A 21,985-nucleotide genomic window follows, 5' to 3' on the forward strand; every position below is an offset into this window, starting at 1 on the left:
GCTTCGAATAACAAACAGCGCTATGCTGAAATGTCCGATCTATCGAGAAGGTAGCTGCTGGCCATGTCGTCGATTATTCAATCAATCGTTTCCTTCTGAGAATTAGAGTAAAATTCCGAAGAACTAAAAGTTTCTAGACCTACCAAATGTGTAAGATTTTAGGGCATCTTCAGCGGTGGTCTATTTTTGAAACAAATTTATACCAGATTTACACCAGCGAAACCTGAATAGAATTAGCTAATATAGACCAACTTTTCGTTCTCCGCAACGGTGTTGTATATCTTGTTGTTTTAAACCGCTGACATCTGTCACACTGTCAACAAATCAATACCCCATGTTATCAGTTTATGAGACTTGAATTGAAAAGCACTCAATATTTAACAAACGGAAATTCGATAATTTTTACGCGCATTAAACGATTACCTTGGCAACAACAAGACTTTATGGATTTGACGGTTTGACACGAGCGTTTGAGTCATTTCTCAGGATGGGTTGGTAAGAACGAAAAATTTCTGCTATAAGTAGGGCTTCGGAGGATAGCGAAAAATATTTGATCGCGTAGATGTTCATCTTCCGTTCTCGTCTCATCAATCTTTCAAAATCTTGCAGTTCTTCAAACGTTGGTTGGGTTTTCAGGATATTGAAACAAGCTTGGGGTGGCATTGCGCAGCTCGATTCGAACGATTTTCGCTATTTTCGAGTAGGTCACATACTGCCAGTTATGCTTCAAGCTCAAAAGGAGCTGTCATTGTCATTTGTCCTGCGGCTCATCTAATCCGCAAAGTCGAAAAAATACGAAAACGAAACATCGCTGAGGGCGGATCATTTAGTTTTGTTCGAGTTGCTCGAAATGGAATGCGCAATGTCACCCCAGCATTTTGAACGTTTTCAGTCCAGTGTCTTCGAGGAACATTTTTCTGGCCTCTCAAGGTCTCCTCTAGTCCCACTACAATTAAGGCGATTAACAAATTTGTCATCCTGGTAGTTGATGGTTGCAAACCAACCAGTTGAACCTGCGGTTATGGTCTTCCAGAATTCCCCCTTTTGCTGGTCGGTTTCCTTGAAGCCAAAAACGACGAACCTGTTCTTTTTCTTCTTCAGAAAAACCACAAAAAAATATTGTGAATTGTCATGAAATATCTTTGTTTTGTTTATTTCCCAACACTCGCAAAACGTTTATATGGAAATAGCTAAAAATGAGGTATTCAATTAAAATATGACATTTTACCCACCTGTTGGTAGCGTACAAAGGGTTTTAGAACGATCTATTTCTTGTTCCAAAAAGTGACAAAAATAGACCAAAACGTATACCAGTTTCAAATTTTTTCGATTTAGATCTGGTATAAAACAAAAAAATAGAACAAAACAACGATTTGGACCACCGCTGAAGATGCCCTTACAAGTCCGTTTCAAGAAGCTCCACGAGCTGTTAAATTTGTTTAACACTGATTTCTTGAAAGAAAATATGCTTTTGAACAATGTTACAATAACAGTGAATAACAATAACATTTCTTCTGCTTCCGTTCACATTTTTGCAAGAGGGGAATTATTTAATCTGCTTGTTGGTGTAACTAAAATGCAGGAAACGTTTAGGTAACTTAATGTTGTAGATACGTTGGTAATGGAAAACATTTATATTATTTGTTGTTGTTTGTTTCATTTGATATTGAGGTAAATTATAATAAAACTTACTAACGAGTTCCATGTGATCAAGCTATTTGTCTGTAGCGAAGGTTGCTTTTTTGTAAATTTGGTGCAATTGAATCAAACGAACTGGACTGACCACCCACACACTGGAGTAAAAAAAGTTAATTATTTCACCATCGCCAAACTCACCGGTTCATTCTTCTGTACCTACGGACTAACTGTGGTTGCAAATTGGATTACTAATTACCAAAATCAACAATGTTTGAGTTTCGAAAACATGCCTGCCGGCTTCTGTCGGGAGCCGCTTGCACTTGTTCGACATGAAATTTCTCAGTTGATAGACAACCGATGGAGCCGAAACAACACACCAACAACTCTGGACAGCGTTGATAGTGCAGACACAATGTACAGTTTTATTACTAAGAGGCACCCAAATTACTATCGCTTTTCATCGTCCAGCCCGGGGATTGCACAAGCTGGGGTCTGCTTTTACTTTTACTGTAAACAAACTACACTAGCGGAAGGTCGAAATTTTATCGCCCGCTAAAAGCACTAATTAACAAGGTGTACTCTTGCTAGTGGAAGAAAGCGAAAACCGACCATCTCATGGACCTTTACACATGTTTGGGTCCAAAGGTTCACGGTAATTTGATAACGTTACGCTTGTTCGAAGGCAATCATTTTCGGAAAATTTTGATCAATTTTTTCCACTAGTAAAAACTGGCCAAAGGGTGAAACTTGCACTTTTTGCCTGTTCAAAACTGATACGTTCGAGCTTTATACGACCTGAGCCAAGGGCATCATGCACTCCCTTCAAATTCGACACCGTGATATAGTTGCTCCGGAACCACACGAGGAGCACAAAGTAGCGGTAGAAAGTTCGATAGCCTAAACGCCACGAATTTTGATTGAGGCCGAATTAAAAGTGGTCTCCTTTCGGTTCAAGTGTTGCGATTTTTGTTTTCGGATCAACGAGGCGGGCTGGGGCGAACAAACTGTTTAGGATGGAATGATCGGTGGTTTTTTTTTCTTCGTCGGACAGATTTTGGTAATGGGAAAGAAAGAGAGCGAGAGACAGTACTTTCTTCGGTGTTGTTGACCATTCGATGCGAGCCGTATTTGGAGTGTATCAAAAAGTGTTGATATTTATTCATAGCGATGTTTCTCCGATTTGCAATTCGATGTCTCACTGCCGGGTTTCCGGGGTACGGATTGTCGTCAACGAAATGAAAAAAAAAAACGCAAACAAAATGCTTAAAGATTGGTTTGGGTGCTGGTTGCGTGTCGATTATTAGCTTGATGTTGTTTCTAATTTATCTTTTTATTTTCGTTTCAGCTCTGCACTGGTGGATCAGTCACCGATCTGGTCCAGGGTCTGCGCAATCGGGGAGCACGGCTGTCGAACAACCAGATTGCGTACATCCTGCGGGAAACGGTAAGTGCGTTGGTGTTCTTGCATGAGAACCACTGCATGCACAGGGATATCAAGGGGCACAACATTCTGCTGACCGAAAATGGACACGTCAAATTGGTTGATTTTGGGGTTAGCTCACATTTGGCCGCTACAATGGCCCGCCGGAACACCAGCGTCGGTACACCATACTGGATGGCTCCGGAGGTGATAGCCTGTGAGCAGCAGCTTGATCAGTCCTATGATTCACGATGCGACGTTTGGTCGGTCGGCATAACGGCTATTGAGCTAGCCGAAGGGGATCCCCCACTGTGTGAGCTGCATCCAATGAGGGCACTGTTCCAAATTCCGAGAAATCCTCCACCAAAATTGAGTCATCCAGAGCAGTACTCGGCGATGCTGTCGGATTTCATTTCCGAGTGCTTGGTGAAGGATCTCGAGCAGAGACCGTTTTCGAAAGAACTGATTACGCATCCATTTCTGAAGGCTGTTGGGCCATACGTGGATCAAATTCGTCAAGATTTGAAGAGCGAAATTCAGAAGCAGAGATCAGATGGTAGAGCTTCACGCCAAGCGGAGGCCACCACGAAGTACGGCAAATTAAAATCCGATCGAAAGTCAAAACCACAAAAAATGTACATGGATGATTTGGCCGCGCTGGATGTACTGACGGAAGATACGATCGTGGAGCAGCTCCAGAAACGGTTCGAAACTAACCAAATCTACACCTATATTGGAGATATCGTGGTGGCAGTGAATCCATTCTCTCAATTAGGTTTGTATACGACCTACCACCAGAAAAAATACTCCGGCAAAACACGGTCGGATAATCCGCCGCACATTTTTGCGGTAGCAGATGCTGCCCACCAGGCTTTGGTTCATCAGAAGCAGAATCAAGCCATCGTAATTTCTGGCGAAAGTGGATCTGGCAAAACGGAAAGCGCTAACCTCTTGCTAAAACAGTTGGTTTATCTGGGCAAAGCAGTTACCAAAAATCTGGAGGAACGGATCCTTCAGGTCAATCCAATTATGGAAGCTTTCGGAAATGCTAGAACTGGAATTAATTCGAACAGTTCTCGCTTCGGAAAGTATCTAGAGTTAACCATGGCTCGTAGTGGAAAGGTTAATGGAGCTAGAATTTTTGTTTACCTGCTGGAGCAAAGCCGAGTGGTCAAACAAGCTGAGGGTGAAGGAAATTTCCACGTTTTCTACTATATGTATGACGGATTGCAATCGGAGAAGCGGCTGGAAGAGTATTATCTTCATCCGTCCTACCGGAAGACTCATCGTTACCTCCAGGAAACCTCAACGTTACCGAAAACCAACGTTGACCGTTGGAAGCAGTTGTTAGCTAGCTTTAAGGTGCTTGGCTTTCGCGATGATGAAGTGGATATGGTGAACCGAGTGCTGGCGGCCATTCTGAATCTGGGCGACATGGAGTTCGGGGAGGTCGATTCTAATGACAACACTGACAGCAAAGCGCGGGTGATTGATGTCGCACCGATGCACCGAGTGTCCAAGTTGCTTGGTGTAGAGGCTGCGGATTTACTGGAAGCTTTGACCTCGAACTCGGTTGTGACCCGCGGGGAAACGATAACGCGGCACAATAATGTCTCGGAGGCGTGCACGGCTCGGGACGCCATGGCAAAGGGTTTGTACGGGCGGCTATTCGATTGGATGGTCAATCAGATCAATTTGCTGCTGGTGCATAATCGACCGAATAATGGGTGAGTGAATATAAGTCAACGACTTTTTGAAGATGTTTAATTTGATTCTTTTCATATGATTCATAGCCCTGAACAGTTGGCCGTCGGACTGCTAGACATCTTTGGATTCGAAAACTTCCCCAAAAATTCGTTTGAACAACTATGTATCAACATCGCCAATGAACAAATACAGTACTATTTCAACCAGCACATCTTCACCTGGGAGCAACAGGTAAGTTTCAAAAGTTTGTTTCAACCAATTAAGTGCCAATTTTCTTCATAGCTCTATTGTGAGAAACCATTCACTCCCTTTGTTATGGTTCAGCTATTCAAGAGTAAAAATAAGATCAGAAAATATCTGTGAAAAAGCATTGAGAATACATGCCACACTAAGTTCTTCTTGGCAACTTTGTCGACTTCCTTCTTCCGGAACTTCTCCAGAATATCTAGACGGGACATACCGACGAAAAATCTATAACCGGGAAAGACAGAAAATTCGGTCCGTTTCTGGACGAATTAGACGGAAGAATTGACCTTCTTGGCTACGTTCCGAATCGAACGACTCAGATTGCGTTTGAAGTAATCCCTCACCTTTCTTGTCTTCACGGAGTCATCTTCGCTTTTTCCGCTTCTAGTTCGCCATCTTCTATGAATGTATATTTTATTTGTCATCAATCATTCGTTCTTACCCGGCTAATCTTGAAAAAAAAAATATATTTTCTTAAGTGTAGTTTTATTCATTGTTACATCGATTAATTCACAATATTTGTTTTAATATGACATCATCCCGTTAAGAGGTTCATTTTGGCCATAGTTTGTTCTTTGATTACTGATATAAAACAAATTCCTGTTCCTTAGAGAGGAGTGGGAGCATAAAAGTTCAAATTCGTTAGAATTTCTGTGCTATTTACTCTTTGTGCGAATTCTCGTCGCTTTTCAAGTCCATCTAGATTTATTAACATGCAACGTGCCTCATAGGAAGGTAAAGGTAGAATGGTTCAAGCTAGCTCTCGTAATGCATACAATAAAAATTGCTTTTGTACTGACTCAATACGATTTATATGTGTATCATGATATGGTGACCAAACTATGCTACAATATTCAAGCAGGGACCTAACGTGAGCAATGTACAATGCTTTGATTGTGTATGGATTGTTGGAATGCAAACTAAATCTTTTTATAAATCCGAGCATATGACTTGCCTTATATATATGATGTTATTATAATGATCAATGATCTCTAACTTGACTGCTCTTTTCAACTGTTCTCAATTCGGTGAATTGATCCTTCGCTGCAGCAAGAAGCACATGGTCAGGCGGTAGCTGATTGTAATTGTTGTCGTGGTAAATGTTTCGGTTGGTACTTTGATGGTTATTATTAAGAGTTCTGTTAAAGTTGAGGTTGGCGATTCTGAGTCTGATTGTTGTTATTATTGTTGAAGTAGTTGTTATTGTTGCGGTTGTTGTTGGAATTGTGCCAATTACCGACGCCCGAGGAAGCGACTCCACCCAAGACCGAACCCAAGACGAACCGGCGCCAACGGCTTTACGTCCTCATGCGATTGAAGGCGTGATCCCAGAGATTTTTCGCCTCAGAAAGGCTCCCGGTGTTGGCTAGAATTTAATCTAGACCTGTTGGGTTGGTTGTGAGTGGATCACGCCACCCCACAACCATCGACACCTATGTCGGCGTTGGGATTCGAACCAAGGCGTCGAGCGTGGTTGGCGGAGACGTTACCAACCACGCTAAGCTAGGGGTAATTGCTGTTGTAGTTATTTTTATTGTTATTGGTATTGTTGTTGCTGTTGTTGTTGTTGCTATTTTTGTTGTTATTGTGAATAATATGGTTATGCCTAGAGTTATCGTTGTTTCTGTTGTAATTATTTCGCCTATAATGATTTCGTCTTCTAGCCCTCCGTTTTCTTGCTTTGTCAGTTTGTTTTTGCTGCTGCATAATACGGTGTAATTTTGTATCGTACGCTGTTTCCAAACTTTCCTCGAGCTAAGGAAACGCCATCCACCGTTTGGAAGATCATTTGAAGGCTGGCTGGCCATAGTTATTTCATCTGCCACACTTACCTAATACCTAATGCTGTTTTCAATCATTCCTGGCGTGTACTCAGAAATTCTGGTGCCAAATATTCGAAATTCTTCCATGATCTACGGTACACTACATTGAGTCGGGGTCTACTTCTGGGTCTACTTGAACGATTTTGCCTGGATTTTTACAACCACCCTATATTTGACGAAACAAAGCTTTGAAGCCTTCCCGATAACCACTTTAAAGATGGTGACCAAATTTGTCAATTCTATACAACCTCGTTTACTGCCTCCCTGGTTATTGCTTCGCTGCTTTCCGGTAATCCCCCCTCCACTGCAGTTACTCTTACCTATACCGGTTTGTCATGTAGAAGTTCCGACGGCTGCTGTTGGTATGGCACCTCTTAACTATCGTCCAATCAACTTTGATACACTTGCTGTACATCTCTCACGCTGGATTGGGTAGCAGGGTTGAGCCGAATGGACGTTGATGACATGACATAGCGGTTTTGAAATGCTATCTGCATTTGGTTGTTGTGAACTCAAAGAGCAAAAGCTCTTCCATTCCTTCTAGTGTGATCTTGGGCGGCACAGAATCTTCGACTGTTACGGAATCTTGCGGATTGTTTGAAGATCATATTTCTTCATTGTTTGCCAGTGGCTGTACGACACAGTCTGAAACTGGCTGCAGCTGGTGTCCCTGTTGGTGCTGTTGATTTGTATATTTTTCATACTTATGGCCATTGCTGGTGCCAAGAAATTAGAACTACTCTACTCTACGCCCGATGATGTTCCAACTATTATTTTTTGTCGCTGCGCTTCTGCTCTTGCCGCGCCCATCAGTCGGATTTTTACGAAATTTGAAAAACGAAGGTTTCCAGCGCGGTAGAAGCTCATGTTTCCAATATATAAAAAAGGAAGAAAAACGTGACGTAAGGAACTATAAAGGATCAACCAGTCTTTCTGCCGGATCTAAGCTCTTCGAAATCATCTTCCACAGTGTGATTCTAAACAGTACCAGAAGCTATATATCAGTTGATCAGCATGGTTTTAGGCCGGGTCCTTCTGTGTCGACCAACTTGATCGTATTCACGAATACCTGTATCTCACAGAGTGAAACTGGTTCGCAAATCGACGCTGTGTATACAGATATTAAGGTCGCTTTTGACACAGCAGATCATCGTATACTTTTTTATAAGCTTCCTTAACTCGGTATGTTTGAGAGCCTGACTTCTTTGTTGAGCTCGTATCGTTTAGGCCGCACTTTGCGTATGACGCTGGATTCCACAGTTTAATGGACACTTAGAAATACTTTCGGAGTTCCTCAGGGCAGTAATCTGAATCCACTGCTGTTTGCTTTATACTTCAATGGCATTGTCGTTCGGCTCGGTGCATGCCGGTTGGGTTTTGGTATGTACTGACGATCCGAAGATCTACCTTGTTATGAATTCTGTCTAGGACTGCCACCACCTGCAAGTACTGTTACACACGTTCGCTGACTATTGTAACAGAAACAAGCTCACAATAAGCATCGCCAAATGTGTGGTTATAACGTTCCATCGTTGTTATGCGCACATTTCATTTAATTACTAGATGAATGGATGTGTCCTCGAAGGCGTAGATCAGATCAACCATCTTGGACTATGTTGGATCTACGCTCGCTATACCCAAGCAGCAAAATTTGTTTCGATTATGAATTTTGTGCATCACAGCAACAAATTCTTATGCGAAACTAAGTTGCAGCTACATTTCAGTTTCTTATACAATGACATAAAAAGCGCAGGAGGCGGAGCCAACTGCAACATTTTCGTTGTTTCAACAAAAGTTACAAGAATGAAACAGTAATGTGTATGAAATTATGCGTGGAATTTGATAACAACATGCTGCATGGTAAAATTTTAGTAACGAAAATGTATTGTAGCAGCAACTTGGGCGAAATAGCAATTACATGGCGTTGTGGTAAACAAAAGATTTTCTGTATAGCGATTGATCTTTGATTATATCCAGAAATTTGATGAGGATTCAACTCCAGTTATCAATTTCTATTAAATTTTCACGTTTCTACTATTTACGTCGTTCGCTGTAGAAACTCTTGCAAGTTTATGGCTCAGTCTTTATTTTGCTTCTCTAAATATGTTCATGTTCTTCCTCAGTTTTCAATTTTGCTTCTTGATTTCATCAGCACTTCGGCGTGAAATTCAAATCAATTTATTTCATTTGGTTTTAGAGACCATCATTTTTCTGCCGAATTGAATCTCAGCAAAAAGTTACAACGCAGTACTGAATCTCATCTCAGAAACAAATATAAGGCGAACGACCGACAAAAAGTTGCTGTTACATGACTTGAGAACGTGACAGCAACTTTTAGGAGTATTCTGCCCATAATTCAAAAATTGGCTAATATGCCATTTTTACCAAAATCGAGAAAACAGTTTCTCGTGATGGTACACACCCTAAACAAGGTCCCTATGGAAGCCGATTGTCAAAAAATGCATTTGGGAAGGCAGCAAACGTGAAACAATTTTGGCTAATATCCAAAATAATTGAGAATTTGGCTAATATCCAATATCCAATATGAACCTGTGGCATGTTCACGAACCAGTGTATTATTACTGAACTGTGTTTCTTCTAACTTTCGAAAGTGTGTTGTAGCTTGGTGGTTACTGGCGACAGGTGAGTGATCGTAAGGCCCTTGCATCAATTTTGACTTTTTCACGCAGAATATTTGATGCTACAAGATTTTTTTTTGTTTTACTGCGAAACCCAATGATCAAAACGTGTGACTGTTTCCTTCTGTCATGAATCTTTACATTTAAAAAAAATGATATTTAGCTCTTTGATTAGGAGTAATATTAATAAAGAGAAGATTCAGATTTCATTCTGGATTTGATGAGAAAAAATAGTAAGTGGATTGTGAGATTGCCATGAATAATAATATTTTCGTTATACTGTTATCTTGTTGCACGTAACAATTGTCTCGTCGTCCTTTCCATCCTCATTTATGCTTCCGCGTTGTTTTATTAAATTTAAAACCATTTTCATCACCAACGAGTTCGATATAATTCACATCGTATGGATATAGGCCAAATTGCACACCGTTTTGTCAACTGACCTTTCGTTTATAATTGAAAAAACGACTACTGTGTTAAAAATACGTGGCGGATGGAATTTTTCTACAGATTTCTCTGTTTCAACTCAACGGCAAGGTTCCAGCATATATGAAGGGCGAAGGGTGATATACTCAATAAAAAAGTTGTCATGAGCAGTCAAAATATGTTGTACCGACCAAAAACTTCCAAATGCGTTTTTCTCGATTTGATGCCTATGGCATATTAGCCAATTTTTGAATTATGGGCAGTATTGTTGTGCGTTTGTTTTGCATATCTCGCAAGCATCACGTTGGCAACTTATATGCTCCGCCCACCAGGTCTATCCAGTGAAGGTTAGGTTTTCAAATGCCGTTTCCACGTTTCAGCCACAAAATCAACATCGCGAATTACGTTGTTGGTGTGAAGATTTTTGAAGCAGCGATGCAACTTTAGTTGTTGCTTGTATCTTTACAATTTCATCGTAGTGACAAAAAATGGTCCTTGAAACCTCAGAATCTCATTAGTGCAACAAATGATCACACGTGATCACAACAAATGATTATTTTATTATGTTTCAATTGTTGCTTGGGTACGGTTCTGCTTCCTCTGCTCCCATCGTCACACGCCTGAAACTATTCAAAGCCTTAATGTTACTTCATTTTATGTATGGTGAGCTACTTCACGTAAAACTTAGTACAGGCTCCATGGATAAGCTACGAGTCATGGTGAATTCTTGGGTACGATTTGTTCATGGATTTAACCGTTTCATCCACGTAAGTCAGTTATAGCAAAATCTAATCGGTTGTCCTTTGGTTAATTTTTCCGTGATCGGGAAGCAATCTATATCGTTACTCTTCGAGAAGCTGTTGCCACCCCAAGGGACAGAACCTGATGATTCTTCCTACCAACTCGCCTTACTATTTCGATTCATTGTTCGTTAGAGGCGTGATTAATTATAACTCCTGCTATTAAACACTCAACTTTTGAAACAGTTTTCGAAAGGGGCTTTCTCGAATATTAAAACTGTAATTTAATTTAATCGCTAAGCAAATTAATTTTCTTATCGTGGAACCTTGAGTAACTCGATAGTGGCAAATTTGAAAAGGTTCGCCTTTACGCCAATAGGTAAATAAATATATCAAATTAAAATTGTACAAACTCACTTTCAATCGGCACTATAATGCTGGCATTTCCAAAACCTCGAAAAAATTTAGTTTCATCACCAAAGTTGGTCGAAACTTTACAGATCCACACTGCTTAGTCGATAAATACTTGAAAATGCCTGCATCATCTAGAATCCTTATGACCTGTGCTGGAAAAAAAATTAGAACATGTTCAACGAAGATTTGTTCGTATCGCTCTGAGACTCCTAACAATATCCCCTGCTATAAAGACCGTTATAAGCTGTTGGACTTGGATGCACTGGAGAGTCGTTGGAAGATTCAACAAGCAACTTTCGTAGCCAAGCTGCTTAACAATGAACTTGATGCCCCGGATTTGCTTTATCCCCTTGATTTTCGAACTTCGAGTAGACTGCTTCGTTCGTCATATTTACCGATAACTAGGTCTCATCGGACGTCACGCATCTGTACATACATGCTAGTCGAAGATTTATTTGATTTCGAAAATGTTTCCTTGCGTGCTTTTGGTAAAATAACTTCAAGCACAATGCAAATGCAATGCTTACAAAAATACACTCCCCAATCAAAGAAAACTAAATTGACAAACATACGCTTTCATGTTTGCAGTACTGACAGAAACTAATTATGAATATTTAGTCCAAGCCCACGGTTACAAGATATTGTAGAATTAGATATTTTTAGAAGAGCATTCTCTTGAAAAAACCTTTTGATAACGTGTGTGTGTGAAACTTTTGATGACGTGTGATTCAATTCAATAACGTTTGCATTAAAAATTGACTTTTTTCGGATGGTGATAAAAACTAAGACAGATAATTTAGTTTCATAAATTTCCCTTCAAACACTTTTTTGTATCCACATTTCACTGAAGATAATTATATTTGCTTACTTGAAAAAAATCTACGTCCTTGCGAGCCGCCTTCCGGCAGTTAACTGGAACTTTCCCCATGACCGATGAAAATATCTAGGTATGTTTTTGAGTTATTTCACCATTTCATTCATCAATTTCTCCTCAGTTTTCGAGACAAAATTGTTGGAGTAGAAACTATAAATACTATAAGTTCTATGAATTTCCCCGTTCACGGCCAGTCCGGAGCGGAAGAGAAGCGGCTTTGACATTCCCTCCTCACTGATTATCAGAGACAGCAGTACCTTCTTGGGGAGCTTGGTATGTTCAATAAACTTCACCTCGGAGCTCACTTTCATCGTGGTGGAAGTAAAATACGAAGTGCCCTACCTACCAGTCGTTGCCATCCAGGGTGAGATAGGTCTCGTCGTCCATCACCACCGCCACGTCGCGGTTCGCCGAGAAAATTGACTTTCTTATTCAGCCACTGCCGCTGCGTCATTGCCTTCAGCTCCACGACCAGTGGACAGGACTAGAGATGCACCGAATAGCACTATACCGCAATACCGAATAACCTTTTTTCCATTAATCGGTGAGACGAATATTCGGCCGTATATTCGGCTGAACACAACGTTGATCGTATGACAACAAAATGGTCATTGTTCGAAGTTTAAATTGTTTCTTTCGCTTTCCAATTGTTCATGTACGAAAACGATTGAAAATTGTCCGAAGTATTCCACAAGAAATAATAACGCTAATCCGTGGCGCACCTATTTTTGTTCTTATTTGAGTTGTCGTTTAAAAATAATGTTTTTAAAGATTATGGTTAACACAATTTAAAAGTTTGTGTTACAACTACATTTTGAGTGTTTTTGAAAAAACCTAAATTGATCTTTCTCATTCAAACTTATTATTTGTAAAAATAGATTTACATGAACGCTTCAATCCAATAAATGTGTATTCACTTTTTGGGTTCTAAAATAATGATGTTGTAATTGATGTATAAAATATGAAATTTGACGTAATGTAAATGCTCAAGAAATAGCGAAATAAAAGAAATGACTCTCAATTTCGAACAATTCAATCACGAGCGATACCGGGAATATTCAAATGGTACGATACCACATTTAAATTATATTGAGGCCACATATATTGATCAAAGCAGGTATAGTTTTAAATAGCCTTTGAATTTCTTTTCTTTTCATAACTGTTGAACCACATATCAAATTGTTATGAAGTTTGTTATTTATAAGTTTGAGAGATGACTCGTTCGTATGACAATAGTTATGTTCAAATAAGTCGTGTAATCTTTGGGATAATAAACTTTCGTTGTTTCATCAACAATTTAATACATAACGGTTGCTTAGTTCGAACATAATCGAAAGAAATGGGAACGTAAAGGGCAGCCAAACTTTGAGACCACCTGTTAAATCATAATTCATCAGTTAAGGGTTAAACTAGCCCGTTCATCTGATAATACTATTGATCAAATCGGTTGTGCACTTCCTGAGATAATGAAGTTTCGTGATTTGCACGATTTCTTTTCATAACTTTTGAACCACAAGTTCAATCTATGTGAAATTCAAAAGTTAAGGGTTCTTAAAATAGCCCGTTCATTTGATACCAATTTTATTGAAATCGGTTGTGTGGTTTCTGAGATATTGATGTTTCGTGATTTTTACATTTTTAAACATAACCTCTTAAATAAATGTCCAATTACAATGAAAAATAGGATCTTATGGGGCAACTAGAACTTTCATTTGCATATAATTTGATTAAAATCGGTGAAAATAAAAATCTGCACATACACACACCCACACACACACCCACACACACACCCACACACACACACACCAACACACACACACCAACACACACACACCAACACACACACACACACACACACACACACACACACACACACATACATACACACAAACATACAAAAAATGCTCAGTTCGTCGAACTGAGTCGATGCTATATACCATTCGGCCCTTTGGAGCACTTTCATATCTTCGGTTTTGCAAGTGATTTCTATACTTTTTTAGGAGAAAAACAAAAAGTTAAAATAATTATTAATTAGGAGTAAAATATTCGTGCTGAAGAAATAACGAAATAAAAGAAATGACTTTAAATTTCGTACACTTCAATCACGAGCAATACCGGGAACGTACGTATAGCACAATACCAAATTTAAATTTTGGCCATATGTTTTGATCAAAGCAGTTACAGTTTTAAATAGTCTTTGAATTTCGTTTCTTTTCATAACTTTTGAACCATATATCAAATTGCTTTAAAATTTCTTACTTGTGAGTTTGAGAGACAACCCGTTCAAATGACACTAGATATGTTCAAATAAGTCGTGTGAACTTTAATAAAGTAGACTTTCGTTGTTTTATAATTTAATACATAACGGTTGGAATAAAAATACGATTTTAGTCAAATAATATAATAAATAGAACCTATAGAAAAGCCAAATTTTTCATTTGACACTAAGATTGTTGAATTAATCCAGCCATTTTTGGGAAAACGAGTGAATTTGAAAAGTCATCGGAACATGTTTATTTTCACAATTTTTGAACCACGTGTTTAATCACTATAAAATTCATCAATTAACCTTAAACTAGCCCGTTCATTTGATACCAATATTGTTCAAATCGGTTGTGTACTATCTGAGATAATAAAGTTTCGTGATTTTCATATTTTGATACATTACAGACATAGTAACAGACCGATTACATTGAAATTCAATAGGGTGTTATGAGGCAGCTAGACCTTTCATTTGACTCTAATTTCGTGGAAATCGGTTCAGCCATCTCTAAGAAAAGTGAGTGAGTTTAAGTAGGCTTCGGAATATGTTCCATTTCATAGCTGGATTTCACATTTTCAAACATAACAGGCAAAGTAATAGTCCGATTACAAAAAAAAATCAATAGGGTCTTATGGGGTAATTGGACCTTCCAAATGACACTGATTTTGTGGAAATCGGTTCAGCCATCTCTGAGAAACATGAGTGAGATTAAACACTCTCCAGAACACGTTTCTTTAAATAACTTCTGAATCACAAGTTCAATCTTCATGAAACTCAAAAAATAAAGGTTTTTTAAGTAGCTTGTTCATTTCAAACCAATTCTTTAAAAATCGGTTGAGTAGTTTCTGAGATAATGATGTTTCGTGATTTTCACATTTTTAAACATAACTTCTGAAATAAAAATCCGATTTCAATGAAATTCAATAGGGTCTAATGGGGCAACTAGACCTTTCATTTGCAATCAATTTCATGAAGATCGGTTCAGCCATCTCTGAGAAAATCGAGTGAGATTGGGAGAGCGTTACATACACACACACATACACACACACACACACATACATACAGAAAATGCTCAGCTCGTCAAACTAAGTCGATTGATATACGAGATTCGACCCTTTTGGAGCACTTTTATACCTTTGGTTTTTCCAGTGATTGCTATACCTTTCTAGGAGAAAGGCAAAAAAAATAAATAAAATGCGAGAAATGAACGAGAACTGAAGATGTGACTATGGCTCAGAAAAAATATACCTCTTTCAGACAAGACATGAAATATTGTCTGGAGGTTGCGGTTCGTGTTCCGTTTTGATGAGATATATTCCTTTCTAAGCCCCAGTTACACCTTCAGTTTTCGTTTTCCCCCGTTCATAAAACTTTGCACTATACTTTTATATTATTTTCTGATATCATTGGCCACTATTCGGCTTATTCGGCATATTCGGCCGAATAATAAACTTACTATTCGGTAAGCCGAATATTCGGCAAAATCCAATTTTTGCTGATATGCGGCCCGAATATTCGGCGACCGAATTTTCGGTGCATCTCTAGACAGGACTGCCGTTTCCTGACATGTATGTCCCGGCCAAGTGCACGCAGCGATGTAGCCACTCTTCCTCTTCAGTATCCTTTGGAGCTTATGGTCGCTCAGGGTTACCGGCCGACCGGAACCGGGCTTTCTTTCGGAGCTCTGGTTGTTGTCAAAGTGTGCCAAGATGTTTATAGATGCCGGAACGGGCGTATCCGGTGCCATCACCGTTGGAGTTCGACCAATTGAGCTGCAATTTTTTTCTGCTGACTCATGAGTTACAATGATTGATGCTGCATGGGCAGTTTCATCAGTGCGTGTTAAGGTGAACACATGAAAAATCGGCAATTTTTGCTAATTTTTTTACCGGTAACGTTAAACTAAGAGACTGATACTGGAGTAGTTACACTCCCCAAGGCACATACTCGGCCTGTTCCGGACCCCTTCAGCCGTGGTCTTTCCGCGATGACGGTTAAGTATTACGTCGTCTTCTAACCTCATAGCTATCACTCTGCAGGCACCAAAACACCTAATAAAACAAGTTTCTTGCATGGAGGCACGCACTACAGAGGTCTGCTATCGCGTCCATCCACCAGTAAACCGGTGGCTTCCCATTCCAACGTTGACGAGTTCTAGGCACGGTGACCCTACGATAGTGTGGCAACCAGTTGGTCAGTACTCGGGCGGAGCCAACTACTTCCCTCACACTCTTTTTTCATTGCCTTTTCCCGTACAGCCCCCCTCAGCATCAAAATGCGATGTCTTCCATCTGCGGACGGTCGGAGTGTTGGCCCTTCCCGTGATTTGCCGCCTCCTCTAGTGGTGTACATTATAACGGACCGACCAGTGGTCGCTGTTGGTGTAGCCATCGTCTACTTTTCAGTCGACTCTGCACCTTTTCTTTTGTATGTATGTTTGATCCCAACGTTGGACGGATCTAAGTTGAGCTTTGACAAAGCTTCCAACAAGATCTGACCCCTCCGGTTCGAACAGCGGCTTCATCGCTCAACAGCCCAAAGTCGCTGAAGTCGCCCGCCACTACCAACGGCGTTAGTCCCGTCAGCTCCATAGATAACAGGTCAACCCTTTGGGTGAACCTTTCGATAGACCAACGTGCGAAGCATAACAACTGCAGTAGAACATTCCGTTCACCTGGACAACCGTGTATTCTTCGTTTGAAGTTGGGACAACCTCCTGAACCGGGAACCTTACTCGCCGGCCATACGGCCGCCATACTGGACTTATCCGCAACCTAATAGCCGTTTTCATGAGGAATGCAGCAGGCGTATGATAAGGTGGCGATGTCTGACTATGACTCAGCGAATGCTTGGTATAGCGGCTGCTGGGCCGCGTAGTAGTGGCTCAGGTTCAGTTGTGTCACACTTACGCCCGTGGCTTTGTAGTCGCTTTACCAATTGGGCATCTGAAGCCAAAATTACTTGCGTGCCGTTTCCCGGAAAATGCATAGTACTTGGGGGGCTGTCCGTGGATTATCAATTTATGGCCTGCACCACCGCAACGTCTGCACAATTGGCTCATATCGGGCAGCTTGCAGATCCAAGACCTACACGGTCCATCAAAGCACCTGAAGCGAATGCCCGGTTGCTGGAGTAGACATAGAGGGCATACCGACCAGTTTACCGCAAGTTTGCCTCCCTTCATGACTAGGTTCGCATCTGCCGTGGACCACGTTGGACCCTTTTAAAAGCGTTTGACTCAGTGGCCATTTTTTTTGAGGGCTTTTTTTCCCTTGTAGTAGACTGAACCACTGCCACCATTGTTTGATCTATTGTGGTATGCTTCACCTTACTCTAAGTGCGTACGAACAGGTACATCACTATTTGGCGAGTTGATGTCCTTGCTACATTGCACATTTATCCCAGTTGGGCAACGCACTTTGTATGAAGTTTATTACCTCACCAGGACTTTCCCCCTGAATTTCGGTAGGTTCTATGTGTCCCTCACCGAAGATACGCAATCTGCGTTGTAATAATACTCGGCATACGCAGAGTAGATGTTCTGAAGTTTCGCTTTCGATGCCACACAGGCGACATTTATCATCATCAAGTTTGCCTATCTTCTTGAGATGATACTTACTCGGACAGTGCCCTGTAATAAGACCAGTGAATGTCCTTAAGTCTTTCTTATTTAATCTGAGCAGCACGAGGCTCTTCTCGCGATTTGGCTCTATGAATCTTTTCGATTGTCGTAATCCGCTTATGACATCCCAGTTTGCTTTGATGGTCGCATTCTCCCATTCACCGAGTTCAGCTTTTAGAGCGCTCGGGGAGACTCCACAGAAAGGTTTTGGGCCAACAAAGTTAGTAGATGACCCTTGTCTGGCTAGTAAGTCGGCCTTCTCGTTTCCTTCGATTCCACAATGACCAGGAACCCAGTATAAGTTGAGGGCTTGTGTAACATCGCATCTTTGAGGTGAATGCCCGTACTTGCACTTTTTCCCCTAGGACCTGCTTGGCTGCCATTTCGTAAGTAGCGCCCTTGTTCCTCGCATCCTTTTGGAGCTCAAGAATGATCTCAACGGTTCGAGATCGATGGATACTCTGCACATCTGCCCCTAAATCCTAGAGCTGGGTTTCACTGAGCTGAGGGCATCCTCCCTGATCTGTGCCTTCTCGACTTTTGGTGGTCGTTTTGTCGTCACCGCGTCTTGACGCTTCCTGCATTCCTGGCGCGCTGTCCCTACCACGGTCACCCATTGAGCTTGTCCTTTTCGGAGGTTTCTGTCCGAGCTTCGAGTTCGGCGTACTTCTTTTGAGCTTCATCGATTATGGTCCGAAGCAGGAGAAAGCTCTGTTTCGCTGCGAACTCGATGATTACATCTAGCTGTTCGGATAGCCCTGCCACTCTTGTCGCTTGTCCCTACTCTTTTCGATGGCATTGACTAGCAACATACCGTCGATCGTTATGTCCGGTGTGGGAACTGGCGTGTTAGGGTTTAGTAGTTCCTCCGCATTCGTCACTTTTTTTTTCGTCGAATTTATTTATAGTTCAATGGATTCTCCTTCTAACTTCTATCCTTGTCGATGATGGAGTTGCTTATGTGATCCCATGATGATCTATGCCGAAGCAGTGAGGTTATGGCTAGGGTAGGCTGTCATAGCACCTCATAAGCAAATATGACGCCTTCGACCAACGTAAGTCAAGAGCAACCATCTGATCCTTCTTCTGCTGATTCCTGCCAGGCAATGGACTCAGAACATACTAGGAGGCCTGTAACCCTGGGATGCAGGTATATATTCATTTCCAACGGTACCAATTGCTATAATTGGAACCTTACTGGCATCAGTCCCAATGGGCAAGTTAGTGTGTCGATTGATGGGAGCGGCACTACTCGCCGCTACTGCGCTACTGTCAGAGATGCTTCCGGGTACTTAAGGCTTTCATGAGGAGTTTATGGCCAAGTGTCCAAACCCATCCTAGGCAATCTCCCGCTGCTCGTCAGGGACTGTTGGGTACTATCAGTTGTCACGAACATATTGCGCGCCTTCGCCTTCGCCACCGATCGACTCGTGGTGCATGCAGTTCTGGTTTAGATTTTGACAATCCCATACTCTTCATAGTTTGTTGGCATATACTAACCCGCGTTTAACCGATGGCTATGAAACTTTATTGTATAGTTATATTATGAAGAAAGGATAAGATTGAAGCCCAGATGATGGTGTACTATGCACAACTACGCTCAATTTGTTCATAAATTTTGTATAATATATCATATTTATATTAAAATTGTTTTTTTGGGCTGACAGGATTTGGTCGAGACATTGAAATTATTTGGTCTGTAATGTATCAAAGCTCTGAATTCCTAGATATTGTAACATCTTCACCTCTGCTATAAATTACATGGTGCAATAAAATCCTGTGTAATTTATGTAATCAAGTAACAAGCCTGAAGTTATTGCGATCTTGGTAGCCCGGGAGGCTTCAGGGGGCTTCAATTTGAGAAACCCGTTAATAGTTTTTCAAATAAATTGACAAAGCTAGTCCTGAAAAGTAACTTTAAAAGTTCTTTATATTAATGTTCAAGAAAATCAGTAAGTTTATTGCTAGTTAACTAAGGTATAAAAAATCCGAAACATTTTACTGAAAATGACCTTTTCCACAATTTCAGGAATACATGGCCGAGGGAATTCCGGTTGACATGGTGGAGTTTGCCGACAACCGTCCCGTACTAGACATGCTTCTAAGTCGGCCTCTTGGCTTATTGGCACTACTGGATGAAGAATCACGATTCCCGAGATCGAATGATCGATCGCTGATTGGTAAAATAAATTACCTAAACTACCCCCAGCATTTTCATTAACTCCCTCTCACCCAACAGAGAAGTTCCACAACAACGTCAAATCAAAGTTTTACCAGCGCCCGAAGTCAGACGCAGTCTGTTTTGCGATCCATCACTTCGCTGGGCGCGTCGTCTACCAGGCGGATGGTTTCCTGGAGAAGAACCGCAACTTTTTGCCGGCGGAAATCATCCAACTGATCCGCCAGAGTCAGTACGACATGATTCGATTCCTGTTCCAATGCCCGATCACCAAGACGGGCAACCTGTACTCGGCTATCCAGGACACCGGATCGCGACAGAACGTGTCCAGCTTCATCAAGGTTGACACTAAGGTTTGTCATAGAATTACCCCTCTTCAATCGACTTTCACAACTGAATGGTTTTTCGATAATCAACAGGAAAAGTTCAACTCCCGTGGCCTGGCATCGCAGTCGAGGGCTCAGCAAACGGTGGCTACCTATTTCCGCTATTCGTTGATGGATCTGCTGCAGAAGATGGTTACCGGAGCACCGCAGTTCATTCGGTGCATCAAGCCGAACGACATGAAAGCGGCGAAAAGCTTCGAACCAACCAAGGTTCTGAAGCAGCTGCGCTACACCGGAGTGCTCGAGACGATCCGCATCCGTCAGCACGGATTCAGCCACCGGTTGGCGTTCGCTGAGTTCTTGAAGAGGTTCGTCCCTGTCGATGCGTGTGTGATGATCATATTTAACGTGGGTTTTCATTTGTAGATACTACTTCCTCGGCTACGGATTCGAGGAACGCGTCGTCGCTAGCCGGGATTCATGTCGTTTACTTTTAGTGCGTCTAAAAATGGATGGATGGGCACTCGGGAAATCCAAGGTGTTCCTTAAGTACTACCACATAGAATATCTGTCCAAATTATACGAGGATCACGTGAGTTGTTATTTAGAATAGTTTAGGAAACTTTAAACTATTTCCGTTGGTTTTTCAAACAGGTTCACAAAATTGTGCTGGTGCAGGCTTGCGTCCGTCGCTGGTTGGCTAAGGCCCGTGTCAAGCGGGAGAGAATGCAACGAGTGGCTCTCTGTGCCGTTACGCTGCAAAGGCACGTCCGAGGTTGGTTGACCAGACGTCGCATGAATAGAATGCTGCGTGAAAAACAGGAAAGAGAGCGTCTGGAACAGGAGCGCATGGAGAAGGAAAGAATAGCGCGGGAGAAAAAGAACAATGGTGAGTTGAATGATTCTAATTTAACCACACTTTTTTATCATCGAACCTCGTTTCAGAACAAAACAAAGCTAAACAGGCGAAGGCGAAGCTCATTCATCAGATGGCTAATAACAACGAGTTGATCAAAGCTTCGGAAAAACAAAACACGGATGGAAACAACAAAGAAAACGAGAAAGCCGCGATCGTAATTCAGAGCTACTACCGCGGGTACACCATCCGCAAGCTTAAACTGACTCCGGAACTAGAAGCTAAAACCAAATACATTCTGGGAATCGCCCGAAACCGTGTAGAAGCCCAACGAATGATACAGAAAGAAGGCTTCTCGAGGGAAGACGCCGCTCGCATAATCCAACGCTACTACCGCACTCACAAGAGCAAGAAGAAGGGTCCATCGCCGCAGCCGACCAAACCGCTCTCCACCAAAGACCAGCAGATGAATTTGATCTCTTTCTCGCAGAATGTGCACATGCTCAACCAAGAGGTTCACAAGAATCTACGGTCCAACAAGAGCGGAGTGCCACTGGATGCCATAGAGAAGCTACCCAGCGATTACAAACGGCCGCCGGGGTTTGTACTAGTTCCAGGGCTGCTGGGCACGGTTCCTGGAGGCGACTACAATAAGTACAGTTCGTTCCGCAGTGCGGGAGACTGTGACCACGAGATGACCAAGGAGTTGCTCCAGAGGTGAGTAAACCGTATACCACCATTCTGTTGCTGCACACACTAACCATTTATCGTTCGTATCGAAACCGAAAGTCCGGCCATCCCCAGCGATTTTG

The 21,985-nt window shown here is 41.6% G+C and overlaps 1 protein-coding gene across 1 annotated transcript in view; it reads left to right on the forward strand.

Annotated features, from left to right (window-relative positions):
• The window catches only part of LOC129720303 (myosin-IIIa-like), a gene marked incomplete at its 3' end in the record, with an annotated part of 142,299 nt that extends 120,318 nt beyond the window's left edge, over positions 1-21,981 (forward strand). The window contains exons 4-12 of the mRNA XM_055671765.1: positions 2,984-4,785; positions 4,852-4,996; positions 19,842-19,992; positions 20,052-20,344; positions 20,411-20,685; positions 20,744-20,909; positions 20,972-21,206; positions 21,263-21,890; positions 21,963-21,981. Of these exons, the coding sequence (XP_055527740.1) occupies positions 2,984-4,785; positions 4,852-4,996; positions 19,842-19,992; positions 20,052-20,344; positions 20,411-20,685; positions 20,744-20,909; positions 20,972-21,206; positions 21,263-21,890; positions 21,963-21,981 (3,714 nt within the window). The remainder of the gene's footprint in view (positions 1-2,983; positions 4,786-4,851; positions 4,997-19,841; positions 19,993-20,051; positions 20,345-20,410; positions 20,686-20,743; positions 20,910-20,971; positions 21,207-21,262; positions 21,891-21,962) is intronic.
• Positions 21,982-21,985: the final 4 nt, after the last annotated feature.

The sequence above is a fragment of the Wyeomyia smithii genome, chromosome 2 (genome assembly GCF_029784165.1).
Source record: "Wyeomyia smithii strain HCP4-BCI-WySm-NY-G18 chromosome 2, ASM2978416v1, whole genome shotgun sequence".
Lineage (NCBI taxonomy): Eukaryota > Metazoa > Arthropoda > Insecta > Diptera > Culicidae > Wyeomyia > Wyeomyia smithii.